The sequence below is a fragment of the Leptidea sinapis genome, chromosome Z (genome assembly GCF_905404315.1).
Source record: "Leptidea sinapis chromosome Z, ilLepSina1.1, whole genome shotgun sequence".
In the NCBI taxonomy this organism is placed as follows: Eukaryota; Metazoa; Arthropoda; class Insecta; order Lepidoptera; family Pieridae; genus Leptidea; species Leptidea sinapis.
The window spans coordinates 23,142,437-23,158,706 of NC_066312.1; the positions used below are offsets into that span (position 1 = coordinate 23,142,437).

The 16,270-nt window shown below is 34.6% G+C and overlaps 1 protein-coding gene across 2 annotated transcripts in view; it reads right to left on the reverse strand.

The window, feature by feature from the left end:
* Nucleotides 1-1,815: 1,815 nt before the first annotated feature.
* The window catches only part of LOC126978269 (putative fatty acyl-CoA reductase CG5065), a 32,410-nt gene continuing 17,955 nt past the window's right edge, over nucleotides 1,816-16,270 (reverse strand). For both annotated transcript variants that reach the window (XM_050827007.1, XM_050827006.1), the window contains exons 2-8: nucleotides 14,668-14,867; nucleotides 12,760-13,068; nucleotides 12,120-12,315; nucleotides 6,931-7,129; nucleotides 5,603-5,842; nucleotides 3,762-4,019; nucleotides 1,816-2,079 (exon numbers count right to left, since the gene is read on the reverse strand). In XM_050827007.1, the coding sequence (XP_050682964.1) occupies nucleotides 1,908-2,079; nucleotides 3,762-4,019; nucleotides 5,603-5,842; nucleotides 6,931-7,129; nucleotides 12,120-12,315; nucleotides 12,760-13,068; nucleotides 14,668-14,865 (1,572 nt within the window). In that variant the 5' untranslated portion in view covers nucleotides 14,866-14,867 and the 3' untranslated portion in view covers nucleotides 1,816-1,907. The remainder of the gene's footprint in view (nucleotides 2,080-3,761; nucleotides 4,020-5,602; nucleotides 5,843-6,930; nucleotides 7,130-12,119; nucleotides 12,316-12,759; nucleotides 13,069-14,667; nucleotides 14,868-16,270) is intronic.

The following is a 16,270-nucleotide window of genomic DNA, read 5'->3' on the forward strand; positions in this document are numbered from 1 at the left end:
TTCACTTCTGATCTATCTTCAATCATACCATCTATGCCTAAGACTTAACATCAAGACATTTCTTCACTATAATCATCACCGTCAACGTGCTTCGGTATAATATGAAGCGAAACTTCCGTGCGATCTAAATGATACAGCGAATATATAATCCGTTTTATTTTGCGTAATATGTCCTCATAGCAGACACAGTATGGTCCGAGTAACGTTTCACAAAACATCCTAATCACACTAGACTTCCTGCACCGGAAGACACACTCTTCTAGCTAAAACACAAAAAACAGTACAAATACACTGTTGTTTTTCGGTACGGAAACTGCATAAATACAGAAAGTTCTATTTGTGAAAGTCTCTCTTCTATTAGAAATTCCAAATGATTACTCCTCTGTGCGCGGAGTATGCTAAAAAGTATCAGTTCAAACAAAATATACCGACACACCCAGATAAATAACAGAAGATACCGCATGTATTCTGTGATTCTTGCCAGGCAGGATTCAATGATATTCGTGACGGGGACTATATACGATGTGGAGTCTAAACCTGAAAAAGCTCGACTATGATATTTCCAAATGCCATGGTATGGAGCAAAATAGAAATTGGCACTTGAGTGTGGAACTAGCGTAAAGCAGACTACATATTACTATTCCTTGAGAAAGTCCAGAGGGGTACCAGCTGGTTCATCTCTCCTACAAATTGTTTAAATGAAACAATTATTCTTTATTTGAACGTTTTTATTGTACACTCTATTTATCTACATCACCATCACCCAAACAAATAATTATTATATGAATGGCCCAATGACTCAAATAGGTAAGTAGGAGCTACAAAAATATCCACGTACTTATCATCAAAATAATGACCTGAGTTGCTTTTAAAAACTGCACCATCGCAACCACAGAGCAGATAAAATATATCACAACGGATTCAGTAACACATTAGTCAACCTTTACGGCTTCGGAAACATGACGTACCAAGCCGATATCAGCAGTAGTAAGAATCGGAATAGAAAAGTACTGTTAAGATATTACGTAGAAATATATCATGATATTTTTTTCAGAACATAAGTTCTAAAATGATGTAGAACAGGAAACTTCTTTGTTTAACTCGATTAAAAAGAAACCACCAAATCATAGTCAAGCCAACCACCGCAGAATACTGGAACACTACTTGGAAACAGACCAGGGTAAATAAATCTCAATTTATATCCACTAGATATCCACTATTATAGATTTTCGTATTTCTTATAAAATACACGAAATTGACTGTGAGTATGATGACAGATTTCCTTAGTTTTGTTGTTATTAGCCGCGACATTGCTCATGAGGCCCTTAAAAAAAAGGTATCCTGTGATGTGGCCAAATGATTTTATGCTGTTATATTTTTGAAACCTTAATAATTATTATATCAGAACTGGGTAATTCTTTTTTAGAACACGTCAAAACTGACTTTGTAAATTCATATAGGGATTCCGCAACGGTGAGAGTATATACCGTAACGTAGTCTTACATTGAGGAAGTTATCAGTGCACGTGATTCCACTTGCACAGTGCATTCCGCCTGGGTTCGTCTTGATGCAAGACAATGCCCAAGCATATAGGTACGGGTGAACCCAGTCCCTAATGGAGTGATTTTCATACTTTCTGCTTTTAACGAAATGAACTATTGAAGTGATTACTTCTTTGGGCACGATGAGTTACTTAATTTGTGGGTATTGAATGTAACTGAACTCTTATCTTCTGCTATGTAACATTGGTTAGGATATCTTCGGCTGGAGTATAATCACCGTGTGGGAGCAATATTTACCAGAGTAATATATATACAATTATAATTATATATAATATAAATGTTTAGTATTACTGTAAGTACTTTATTATTATATGTAGAACTTAAAAATAGTTGGATTTCGTATGATTAACCTCGGCTTGATGAAGGCGTGAAAACTGCTTTCCCCAAGAACGGTAGATGTTTGACGACTGGCTTTGCATACGAGAATAGTTCTCTTACTGGCTCAAACATTGTAGCTAGTAGGGATAGTATAAAAAGCAAAAATAAAATTTTGACGATCCAATCCAGAACGTAAAGGCTGAAACAATAAAGAATGATGATTATTTTTCGTACTGTACCAATAACCTACCTACGAATAACTAGTCTTGATAAAAATATTTTACCTATATAGAGGAAACACTAGCGGCTCAGAAATCGATCAGTGCGATATGATGTCACAACTTTGACTAAAAATCGTGAGTATGAAGCGCAAAAATCAGAGTTTAGTTCTCGGCAATTTTCTACTCCTAAAATTAACTAATCATAAAGAAAATTGAGAAACTTAATGGGAAGGTCATATTCCTTGCCGGATTGTTTTGAGATTTTCGCTTATTGTTGTCGGTTTATACTAATTAGGCCTCGGCTTGCAGCCTATATGATTAAACCGTTTTAAGCACTTTTTACAGTACTCTAGCACTACGACAAGAGGAACAGCGGCAGACCAGCGAAGTGCAAGTTTGAAAAGTGAACGCAAATAAAGACTCTATCCTTTGAGCGGAATATTTTCAGAAGAGGGATTGGAAAGATGCCATTGAGAAGGAAGTGAACACGTGAGCGAGAAGTTACAGGAGGCATCCGGCTGCATGCAGGCAGTGTGACCGTGTCAGCATCGCTTTTTGGAGGCAATGATGCTAAAACAAGCGCGACGACAGGAGGTGCAGCTGCGGGGCTAGTCTATATGTAAGTAAAACATTAAAAACAATAAAACAGAGAGATATTAGATACTAATAATATTGATCTTATTTGAAAACAATATTGATCTAGGGTTAAAAATAAAGGAGAAGAGATTAGAGAACGTTTTGTATGGAAAAATGGCCACTAATGTTTCCTCTTCATGAGATCTGTCGGCAGACATAAGAGCTGGTAACAAGAGTTATATTACTGACAGACATACACGACATAGCACGGAAGCCTACCACTATTGAGCAATTGCTACGTATTATGGATAGAAATCTTAACATGGAGGTTGAAATTACACAGCGTTAAACACCTCGCCTCACAGGACACTTATATATGATCAGTGAGTAACTAGTGATTTAGTATTAATTGGCATGGTGGACGTGAAACTGGTACAGACAGACATAATAAACATAAAAAAGCATGTAAAAAAAACTGGAACTGTTCTAAGCTGCTAGTAATGAACTGTTAGTTTTAAGCCTTGTGTCGAAGGTATACTATACCCGCGCCTGTTTTTTATAGAAGAGGATCTCTCGCCTATATTGCCTGTTGGAAAGTGACAACCACCGCCATTATCATCAACATCAGCTGGAAGACGTCCACTGCTGGACAAAGGCATTCCCCAGAGATTTCTACGAGTATCGGTCCTGCGCTGACCTCATCCAAATTATTCCGGCGATCGTGACCAAATCGTAGGTCCATCTTCTGGGGGGCCTACTAGCACTGCATCTCCCGGTACGTGGTCGCCATTCGAGGACTTTTTTGCCCCACCGGCCATCTATGCGTCGAACTATGTCGCTGCCACTTCAGCTTTGCATTCATTTCGGTAACTGTAATTCTCCGCTAACTATTGTTATACCACCGCAAAAAGCGATTGTAATGCTATAGGTATTAGATATGTAATAGTAATCAATAAATCGTATCGGTTCGGGAATACCTAGACAGCTGCAGATGAAGCACAATTTATTGCGAGGCACGAAGATTATTGCGTAACGCGCGGTTGTGGGATGCTAGAAAACAATTAGTATTACTAATTATACTTACAAATTGTGATAGAGTCTGTTCAGATGTATTTTATTAGGGTCTTCTCTGAAGCAGTATATCCGCCCTCCCTCTACACAGTTGTACATGTATTGCGTCTTATCTATATCGGTTAGATCTGTGTTGAATATTACTTTCTCCTCTCCCTTCAGTTTCGATTGGATGCTATCAAAGTTAGGACACGGGAACGACCAAGGTCTCATCGTAAAGTATTGTAATACTTGCAGGCCTTGGCTTATTCTCTCTTGAACTCGGACCATGCTAAAATAAGACAAACATATATTTATTTGATTCTTTTTACTATTATATTATTTTAATTAGATATATCCTGGATATATCAAACTACATGTTATATTAAATTTTATGTTAAATTAAAAAAGCCCTTTATAGATTTTGGATAAATTCGCCGATTTCATTAACTAGATTAAAATAACTCGTAGTAACAAAACAAGTAATAGATGTAATATTTAAAGATTTTTGAAGTCAAAACTTCAAGAGGAGCGCTCAGCACTTTATTACGTGGGAACGGAATAAGACTATAAGTATCACATTATATTGTAATGCTTTTTCTTGTAAAGTCGGCTCAAGTCAAATAAGAGAGGGCGATTAGTCAGAGGAAAATACGCCAGAGACATTAAAATATTTAGGTATCATTGAATTCATCTTATGAATACAAAAATAAAATTCTTATAGCGCCCGCGTTATCAACTGAGTCGGGGCATAAGTCATTGTAATCAATATCTGCTCGTGATATCAGTAGAATAGGAGAGATTAACCGTTTTAAATGCAAAAAATAAGTGAATTATAATAATTCAAAAATAAGAGCAAACAAAACATTAATATATTTTTTATACATACATTTATTTTTATAGCTAGCTGGTTAGTAGTACTTCGCTTCACCTAAACTTATACAAATATACAACATTCAAATTTGTTTTTATTAATTATGAAACTTGTAGAAGTTTAATCTATATATACATATATATAAAAATTAACCTATATTTTTGCTGATCATGTTATTTGAGAACGCCTTTACTGATTTCAGTTATCTTTTTTTTTAAATGTTTAAAATACTAAGGAAATTGCGCAGAAATTTAAAGAAATGTATAAAGCATTTTCTTTATTATAATCTTTTTAATGTTACCGTTGTTATTTGAAATAACTGTCAGTTGTTTGACATTAAAACCGCGGTCTGTAGAGCGAACATAGATTTTGTTCAGTCTTTACTTACGTAAAACTTTGCTGATTATGTTAAAATGCGAACTTTCTTTTATATTCGACTGTTTAAGCTTAACTCAGTATAATTTTACCTATTAAATGACTATAAAAACGAAATAAAAGATTATACTAAGCTTACACTCAGCTAAGTTTTACGTAAGTAAACTCTGAGCAAAGTCTAAGAACGCTCTATAGATCTCACTTAACCTAAGATATATCACACACCGATATATCTTGAACAGAACAACGTCTGTTGGGTCAGCTAGTATAGTACATTACTATACAAGTGCGCAAAGTAGCTAGGATGAACTACGAGCGCACGAGTATAGTATGCAATTTTTCCTATTAAGTTGCGCAAAATTCGACCACTATAATTATTTTCAAATATTCCCGCAGGCTCTTGTGTGTGGGAAAGTGGTACTTTGCGAACGCAAATGCATGCGCAAAATCGGACTTTGCGCACTGTAATAGGAAAAAACAATAACTTCGATTTTCCATGTTGTTGTAATGCAATAATGTCACAGCAGAACTGTCAAACTGTGCGAAAACATTATTTTCTACTTTTAATAGCATAATTTTAAATGCTTTTGTTATTGATTATTGCTGATAACATAATATGTACATACAAGCGTTTTTGTCCTGTGAGAAAAAGCAGAAAGTCGATGCAATAAGCTGGAAGCAAATGGTAGAATACCCTCCGGAGCTCGTGGGCTATCACGTTTGTTGTAATGCCTCCGTTAGGATACCATAAAGGCCATGCTAGTGGATACTTTCTGCCATAGTCCTTCGCAATGTCCAGTACTTCACCCCATGTTGTTGGTTTCTGGTGACCACTGTTTATGTTATAGACGGGTATCACGTCGGCTCTGGAAGACATAACAATCGCAATTAATTTAATAATTTACGAAGGACAAACAAAGACATTTAGGACTGTCACTACTGTACTGGTACTATTAAATAAAAAAAATGTTTAAAAAACCTAAAAAACACGCTTTGGTTGAAAAGATAATGGTTGAAATTTAAAATGAACATCAATTCCTACCTTACATACGATAGACGAAAAATTGTATAAATTAACAATAATCTTATTTTGCAAATTGAAAAATGGAATAATTTTGTCAAATTAATGTATTGTTCTCGGTCCTCGATAAATGTAGGAAGTTTAAGCGAAATGTGGCCGTTTAAAGAGGGTCAAATCGCGCTCAAATGAGTCGGGTACAAACAAAACTTAATGAGGAAATGGAAGAAACTCACTGGGACCCTCTTTTGTATTAAAGTCACCGCCTTCATCAATACTTATTTCAACAATACTAAAACGTTTCAATTAACTTTACTAGAAAATTTTAACTTCTTCAACTTTAACCTACAAACAAGACATTCAGCATATTCTCAATTCAAAGGCCAGCAACGTATCTCTTGAAATCTAGTATTGCTGATGGTGGCTGAATTTCACTTCACCATCAGATGAGGCACTCGACCATATAATACTACTATTGTAAGCAGAGCACAATACGATATGGTTGACTCATGAGGTATTGTTAGCATAATATGGGCTTACAAGCCTTCTTAAGAGCACGGCATCGCCCACTGAGTTTATTGATTAAAATGTCGCCAATGCCCTACGTCAAGCATTAGATACAAGCATATTAATGTTCTTCACAAGCGGCTCACTATCCCTCAATCGGCGTAAATTCGTCCAAATTACTAAGTGTAAAAGAAAAAGTTCATATAAATTAATACTGAATGCGACAAATGTAGCCGCGTTTTAAAATAATTTGGTAAATATATTATATATATAATAAATTATTAAATAAACGTGCATCAATTACTTTGAGCATCGGAAAGATCAGTTGAAAAGATTAACTTATCGAGGTCTGTGAAGGGTGAGAACTGGCAAAGTTGATATGATTTTTGTAGTATGTAATCTGTCTAATGCCAGCGCCAGGATACTCACTTCTCTTTTCTAGTCCCTTCTATTTGTCCAATAGCAATTATGGCGTTAATAGCAGTATCAACAGGTATTACTTGGGCTTGTAAATTTCCATCGCAAAGCATTGTACGAATAACCCCTTTACCGGCCCCAAGCATTACGCCTATAGGCCCGTTCAAATTATCAACCCATCCGCAAACAGGCTCTGCTAAACTGGGGCACACTGAAAAAAAAAAACTTTCATTTGGGTAGATAAATGGACAGTATTAAAGATTCAAAGTTCAAATTTAAGTGTTGTTAATTAAAATATTCTATAATATTAATTAAAATATTCTATAATATTAATTAAAATATATATTAAATAATAAGATTCGCGTTACTCGAGTAAGGTACTTTGATTAATTTATTTTACATATAGTACAGCTTAAGAACTTAAGAAGCTTAATATTGGCTTTGATTAAAACTATTTTGATTATGATTATATCAATTTGACAATCATTCGCAATAAAACTTAATAAAATAATAAACGTTTTCAATCTATATATATAAAAATAAATTGCTGTTCGTTAGTCTCGCTAAAACTCGAGAACCGCTGAAACGATTTGGCTAATTTTGGTCTTGAATTATTTGTGGAAGTCCAGGGAAGGCTTAAAAGGTTTGATTAAATATGAAAATTCTCGGATTTAAATAAAAACAACAATTTTAATTTTCCTTTGACGTGTCCCCCGTCGTTCAGAAATCAAATAAAAATAATAGTTTAAAATGAATAACTAATTAGAATTTTTTATATTTTTCTAACTTTCTAAGGAGGTAAAATAAACTTCCTTAAAACACGGGTAATAAGGTAATAACACTTAAAAAAAGGATTCCTTTTGTTTTTTTTAGGTTTATTTTATACAAAAGTTTAGGTCTATCGATTTAGGCAGTACAAAGTGTGCCGGGTCAGCTAGTTATAAATAAAAATTTCCATGAGTGCAAATAAGTTAATGTATAGGTAACCAATAGAAATACAAATTTCGCTGATGACATGATAAATCAAAATTAAATCTATACATACAAATAATATTGGAGTGTCTGTTTGTAATATTGAAATAATAATTTTTTACTATATATGAATATACGAGTATATACACCAAAATAACAATTTTTACAATTTTTATCTGTCTGTTTGTTCCGGCTAATCTCTGAAATGGCTGGACTGATTTTGACGGGTAGCTGATGTAATAAATTAGGCTACGTTTAATTAAAGAATCGATTGTTAGGCGGAACGAAGTTCGCCGAGTCAGCTAGTATATAATATATACGTGGAGAAAATGTGTCTGAAAGTTATCAAATAAGGCACAGTTATTCGTGTACACACAAGAAAATAGGATGTATTATACATGTATTTCAGGTAAATGTCGATACATGAGGATTGAAACAAGACTCTCGCTTCAGAATTAAGCGTGTCAACACCTCCTGAAAACGCCTCGTGTAGAGATGAAACATGTTTCGTATTGGTTAAAGATAACACTTAGCTGAATTAAGTCTCAAAAAAGGCTCAAATCATTTGGATACTTATGGATTAATAACGCCTGGTTATATTTATTTAATGGCGACTTAAGTTTATTGAAAATGAAGAAAGTAATGCAAAATTAGTCTGCAGTCGCTTGTGCTAAATTTTGTTATAGATTCTCCCCAATACTTAAATCAAAATACAATGTGTGGAACCAAGAAATACAAGGTTCACATTTTAAAATATATAATAATGATTAGTAGTAATGGAAACATATTACTTTAGCCATAACCAATCTTAATTTTTTTTTGCTACAATTTACAAGTTTATTCGCATAGCAATCCTTAGCTGGGCAAACACACGTATTTACAAACGTATATACGAAGGTATATAAATGTACATACTTATACATATGTTTAATTTAAGAATAACAACACTAAAACCAAATATGTAAAATTTCAGTACTTAATAACACGCAATCCTTTTTTTATATATTATTAGCTGACCCGATGGACGTTGTTATGTAGATAAAAAAAACTGTTTTATAGGATTTGCCCATAATATTTTAAAACATCAAGAATTATTTCGTAAAAAAAACGGTCCCTGTTGCTATAATGAAATTGTTTCAAAGTGGAACTGTCAAACCGTGCGTCACTGAATTCTCTCATAGAAAATATCGTCGCCGTTGTGTCAAAACTAAATAAATAGTACTTTTTGCATAAAAACACTTTATTGATTATTCCTAAAGTCGAAATTTCGCCGAGTTTTTGGTGTAGTTGAAAATGCAATAACATCGTAATTCACAAAAATAATCACCTTTTACCATATTTTTGACATAAATGAATAGCATTATAATAGTAAATCATTTGCGTGGCAAAACTTAGAGCGGGCATAATTAATGTGACTGGGTTGTGAATGTGAAGCAGGGTAGAGGGGTGTGTACGTTTTTAAGGCGTCTCGCGAACTGCCGTAATAATCATATGACAATCTAAAGTAACTGAATAATAAATATGTGCATGTAGCATAAATAGTAGGTACGTCTCATAACAATTATTTTAAGATCCGTCATGGATAGGTATATGCTTCTATCAAGCAGGTCCGATGCCCAATTTTCAGCTTCATCACCAGATCGATTTGGTGATTTACCTTATTAATTTGGATAACGACTATAAAGTTGCTTCTCTATCTTATTAACACATGTGAAATACTTACATTTATAAGTACCAGAGGCCATTTTTATACAAAAACTATATACAAATGGATTTGATTTGTTGTTGAGAAAACAAAAAATGCTATAAATGTTAACCGATAAAACTTAAGGAGTTCTTTCATTTACCATTGAGAGGCTCCTTTGCGCAGGATGCCGGCTATATTATAGGTATTGGTACAACAACGGCGCCTATTTTTGCCGTGAACCAGTAACGTGCATTATTGAGTTTAAAAAAATACTCATAGATTCCATCCGGACCAATCCGGGAGAGATATTATATCATCTCATAGAAAAAAATTGGTCTACAAACCTATACTATAACAAAACAATGAAATCGAAGGGTTCACCTCCTTCTTCTTTCTGAAGTCCTTTTTTTTGCCTTCCTTTTGAAGTTTAATGAAAATTAAAACCACTAAGCCACTCACAAGCCACCAGGGTAATTAGAATCGGCAAACGATAACCGAATTTGGAATTTAATTTATACTGACTATCATACTAATAATAATAATTGACGAAACTTTAACCCCAATCCAGAGTGCCTTTTAAACAGTAGGTACTATTTTCACAACATAAATGAAAAAAACACAATTAAAATATCGACAAAAAAAAGCTTACTATATGAAGGGCTGAAGAAGGATCTTAATAATATTTGTGAACAATTTAAATTTAATTATGTTTTGCTTTTATATCTAAAGATCATAAAACCTTTTACATTCATTTATGCAGTAAACCATAATATACATACACTGTGAAATAACAAGAGATCACCTCAAGAGATAAGGTTGCCCTTTGCGTCTGTTTCTGCAATTAATTTAAGATCTTTTAATAAAGATTAAGCATCTTTGAGGTTTGGGCACGGGGAAGGGCGCTGGTGTGGGACGCGACTTGTGTCGACACTTTGGCTCCTTCTCATGTCCAAGTTACGGTACTTGGTGCTGGGGCTGCAAGCCCTGCCGAAGACAGCAAGCGTCGCAAATATATCGGTCTCAGCGAGACTTACATCTTTGTGCCTTTTGGTTTCGAGATACTTGCCCCGTGAAGCCCAGAGGCACGGAGAATCTAAATAGCCAAAGGCCTCGCCTTCGCAGCTCAATAGGGCTACTGGAAACCCAAGCGCTGGCAGCTATTTCGGTCAACAGATTAGCCTAGCTATCCAATGCGGAAATGCTGAATGTACTCATGGTACGCTTCCCCTTAATTATAGTTTAACTTTAATCCTATCGTAGTAAATATAGTTATAAGATTTGATTTGTTTAATAAATATAATAAATTAAGTCTGTTTTTGGTGCGTTGTATCTGTTTATATGTATATTAAACAAGCCGGTACCCGCGACTGCGTCCCCATTTACCAGTGTAACCATATTGGTTAATGTTCTGATGCTGCCACATGCAAACAAAACAAAACAATCATATTTATCACTCATAGCAAACGTCTGTAAGCAAGCGTTTGTAATAAACGTTTTCGTCAAACTGTTTTTTCTCTTACTTACGAACTGTCAAACTGTTTTTACTCTTACCACAAAGTGTTTTCATGTTTCAGGTTAAATGGGCCATGAAACTCACAAATAAAGTGGTTTTTATTGGTAACAGAAATTTGAAAATCGGTTTATAAGTACCAGAGTTTGCCGATACAATCTCACAAACTTTACCTCTTTATAATAAATTCAAATTCAAATATTTTTATTCAAAATAGGATACAAAATCACCTATTGAACGTCAAAAACTACCACTCATTCATTTCATGAAACTCAGCGGGCTTTTTTTAAATGTAAAAATATGGATTACAATGTGATATCGTACAATAATTAAAGAGCCAGCCTGAGGGTGGAGGTTTGGAATCAAGAGTAATGCCAAGAAATACAGCAGATTCCACTGGTCTTACCACCTTTCCGCTTAATAAAATATTCGCATCTACATTTTTAACATTTGGCGCGGTAAATTTAATATATTTGGTTTTATGATTATTTAACAATAAGTTATTGGCGCTGAACCCGTACACAATGTCAGATAGAGCATTGTTTACTTCGCCATATAAAACTTGGCTTCGTTTCACTTTGAATATAAGTGAAGTGTCACCTTAATCAAATAATACCACCTTGTGTTTTTTTTTTCTAGGAGGTTAGGTAGATCATTTCTATAAATTAGGAAGAGGAAGGGTCCAAGAAGAGACCCTTCTGGTACCCCCATACCGAGAGGAGTCCCAGGAGATAATAATAGTATATTCTATCGCCTGTTTGAAACCAAACTTAATTCGCGATATTTAACAAAAAAAAAATCTTGCTATTTGCCAAATTTTCGTGATTAGTTTGCGCAAACTTAAAACATAAATAAAGCTGGAATGGCTGATTTGATTTAGTTTCTTTGGTGTTAATTTAAACTTGATACAAGCAAGCATTTCTGAAAAACAGTGTCTTGATAGATACAGTCAGATACCTAGTACAAAGCTAATGATGTTTTTAACACATATATGATCAGCTTAATTAATAACTAGATTATAACGAGACTTACCAATGCTAGGTCGGGCGATTACGACAGGCAGCGTTGGATACGCATCGTTGACAAGTGACTCAGCTAATCTCTTCGAATACGTATAACAATTAGGGTGAGACTCCAGCAGAGAAGGTGTAAGTTGCCCTATTTGTTTGTCGTCAAGCCACTCAACGAGGCGCATGACGTCAGAAGGTCTGACCGTTGGCGCATGTACCTGAATATTATGCGAAACTTTGAAAAGTCTTTGAAATAAAGTCACTTTAGGGCCTTATACCCGAATTTATAATTCGGCAAGAAACTATGAATCGTAATAGACTTAAAGGAAGACTGAAAGCTGTAACAGATTGTGCAATTAATACTCTAACATTATTATATGTGCATTATATCACGTATTATCGGGCTGTCACCTCGTCTGTCTGTCATTTTTGTGGAGTTTTTTGCTACAATCGCCACGCTTGGTAAGCGGGTTGGCGATCGCAGTAAATGGTGTACTCTTAACGAAAGATGCTGTTGCCCATCCTCCGTTGTTTGTATCCCTTAGTCGCCTCTCATGACACCCAAGGGAGGAGATAGGGTGGTGCTATTCTGGTGTGACACCACACACACCTATACACGTCTGTACGCAAGAAAATTCTATGTCCATTCGTTAATACTTTACCTTTTCTTCTAGTACTTTGTAATCAGGATAACAGAACGCCGTAGAGAGGTGTATAAACACTTCCAAGTTCCTAAGTCTCTTTGCAATATTGAGGGTCCTCTGGGTTCCACTTGTATTCATATTCACATTGTCTTTGAGTGGAGCTTCCAGCCTTAGGGTCGCGGCGAAATGGAATACGACACGGACGTCATCTGACAGGAGCGCTATGTCTGTATCAGACAACCCGAAGTTATCGAACAGAATGTCACCTTGTATTGGTTTTAGTTTATTGAAACTTGATGGTCGCTCATTTCTCAGCCTGTCAAATAGCTGAAATCAACACAACTTACTTAGTCATATACCTACACAATACTTTTATAATGTAAAGTTACCACTACCTCTAAAGAGACTACGGATCTGTGTATGAATATACATATAGATCTGTTAAGACCATAGATATGTAAATAGGAAGGTAATAGAAGTGTGGGAGACGTGAAACAAAGCGTAAATATAGTGTAACTCTAAACTGCGCAAACTGGTCCACAACCAGCAACCATAAAAATATTTCATTTCATCTGTGAGATTTTTAGCTGAACTGATGTTTTCAAATTAAATATTTGGGGATTATTTTAGTAATTTTGCACACCATACCTTCACAAATAGCTGTATATCAGGAGCAATGTAGGATTACAAAAGTAATCAGCACTTTTAAAATCTTTATTACGTTGTTATTGAGATATCTGATATGTTGATGTGCGCATAATTTGGGCTAATCTGAATTGTAGAAAGAGGCAACTTAAGGTACTTGTGTTAGGGGCGTAGTCCAATAGGTAACAAAGCAAGCATTCGTGCAGCTAGTATGCAGAAACCAGCGCAAACACGCTCTCAACGAGCTGTTCGTTGTTTTCGGTATTTATTTTCAGTTTTTTGTTTTACAAAAAAGTCCAACAAAGTATTCTCATCTCATCTTTCATCAATAAAATTTTACTATTTTTTTAAAGTTATTAACAACACGATTCACTTTCCTCTAAGGAAATAGGAACTTTTTTCGAATCACTCGCAAATACAACTCGAATAGCAAAGCAGTTCATTTTTGGTTGTCAATTGAATCGCAAAAAGAGTTCATAGTAGGAATGTAGTTGTTTAAAAATCTTCGTCTTATTCAAGATTAAGCCGCCATCTGTCAATCTATCAATAACAGCACGCTTCATACAATCGAGTGAATCGCTTTTTTCTTAGAGGGTTTCGGTAAGCTATGGCTGAATGAGATTCAAGGGCATATAATCTTTTGACGCATTTAAAACAAAAAATAATGTCAAAGAGTAAATCAATGGCAAAAATGAGTAGTTTAAACATAGAGGTATTTATTTAAACAATTTACAGGTAGGTACCTAAACCTACAAAATATCCTATACATTAAAATATAATACATCTATTTAATATAGTAGTTTATGTGACTGTACACAATGATGGGCATTTTAAGCACGAGTGTTTTAATCCCTAACTATGTATGTAGACATACACTACTTTATCTGCCCACATATCATAAGCCTACATGATGCATTCAGGAGCCGCATATTAAGACCCCCATTAATTTTAACCAGTGATGGCGGTAAGGCGGTATTAAAAGTTTTCTGGTAGCTGTCATAGTTTTTGTTTTATTCAGAGAGAAACTAGGGTCGGCCCCAACTATCATATCATTCAAAATCTTACTTACGTTCAACATTTGTCAAATTTGTTTGCAAATTGACATTTCATTTCGATGGTCAAATCAAATTTCTTTGTTTTTCAGGGATATTCGAAATTTGAATGAAATAATACTATCGATATCTAATTTATCAATAATAACATGTTTACAGATACAAAATAGTCTATTTTTATGGTGGTCGTAATGTGCGGTTCTTGAAAGTATTTGTTTTATGCACCCACCGGTTTTCGTTGCATCTCTTCCATCCTCTGCGTCACAGACTTTCCTCGTTTTGGCCTCATTAAAATATAAATGTTTCCAATTTCCGGCACGGCATACAGTAATTTCTCGATAAGCACTTTCCCCATAAGTCCAGTACCGCCTGTTACTAATATACTCTTGCCCTTGTAGAAATCCCGCACAGACATTTCGGCCTTCATTTCTACAAAACAGTCAGGTAATAAATAATAGACAAACATAATAAGGTATCTTTAACAGCACGTTTGGGAAGTACGAGTTCTAGGTGGCTGAAAATTCAAAGAAACTAGAATTAATACAGAAAAGATTACATATAAATGACTACATAATACGAAATAGACAACACATAAATTTATACATGTATCCTAAAACATTAAATTGAAGTTAATTAAGATGTACTTTGTAATTTTAGATATTTTTTGAAGTAAAGCTTTTTTAGGCTACGAGGTAACTGGACGACAATGCAACGGAACCGGAAGTCAGTTACGGCAAGATGGCGTCACGTTTCTGTATCATCTGGTTTTTGGTTTCTTCTTCCATTATTAGCCTATTATATTCGTTAATATTCAATAACAACGTCATATTGATATGTGTTAATTAGTAATCTAACCATCAAATTCTGATTTTCAATTATTTTGTTTTAATTAATTTTAAAACGTGCAACTGGTATTAATGAATTATAAATAGAATATAAAATAAAATAATAATCAGTTAAATGAAATGGAGGAATCCTAGGAACATTTTACTTTTTCATCAATAAATAAGAATAAAAGAGAAAATCAAGAACCTGATAATGACTTGACCTGTAAGAAGTGTAAATGCTTATTTTCTAATGAAAAATAATATCAATATAACTCTATGTCAGTCTTAGTAAAATAAAAAAATCTCACTTGTTAAAATAATGTTATTATAAAGATTCTTTTTTATTCTAGGTAGAGAATGAAATGGCAACTTTGCTACAAAGATGAGGTTATATCGTCAAAGATTACAAGAAAACAAAATAGCAAAAACATCTTACAATGCTCCTAGCTCTTCAGCAATACGTAAGTGCTTAGTTGGTAACACGGCTTTTTTAATGGATATATATATAATATATTTATGTATCTGTTAATTATTCCTCAAGTTAATTTTTATTAAGTTTTACTTCAATCGCTTCTAGGCAATTGCTATTGTTTTATTACATTGCCACAGGCCATTTGACAGAAAAGCACAAGTACATTGTTGTATCTTTATATTTAACAACTTCTATGAGCATATATTCTGTAAATTCAACTTGCGTTATGATAATATAAATTGGGAGGCTCCTTTGCACAGGATTCCGGCTAGATTATGGGTACCTCAATGGCGCCTATTTCTGCCGTGAAGCAGTACTGTGTTTCGGTCTGAAGGGCACCGTAGCTAGTAAAATTACTAGGCAAATGAGACTTAACATCTTATGTCTCAAGGTGACGAACGCAGTTGTAGTACCATTCAGAATTTTAGGGGTATTTCAAGAATCCTGAGCGGCACTGCATTGTAATGGGCAGGGCGTATCAATAACCATCAGCTGAACGTCCTGCTGGACTTGTCCATTATTTTCATTAAAAA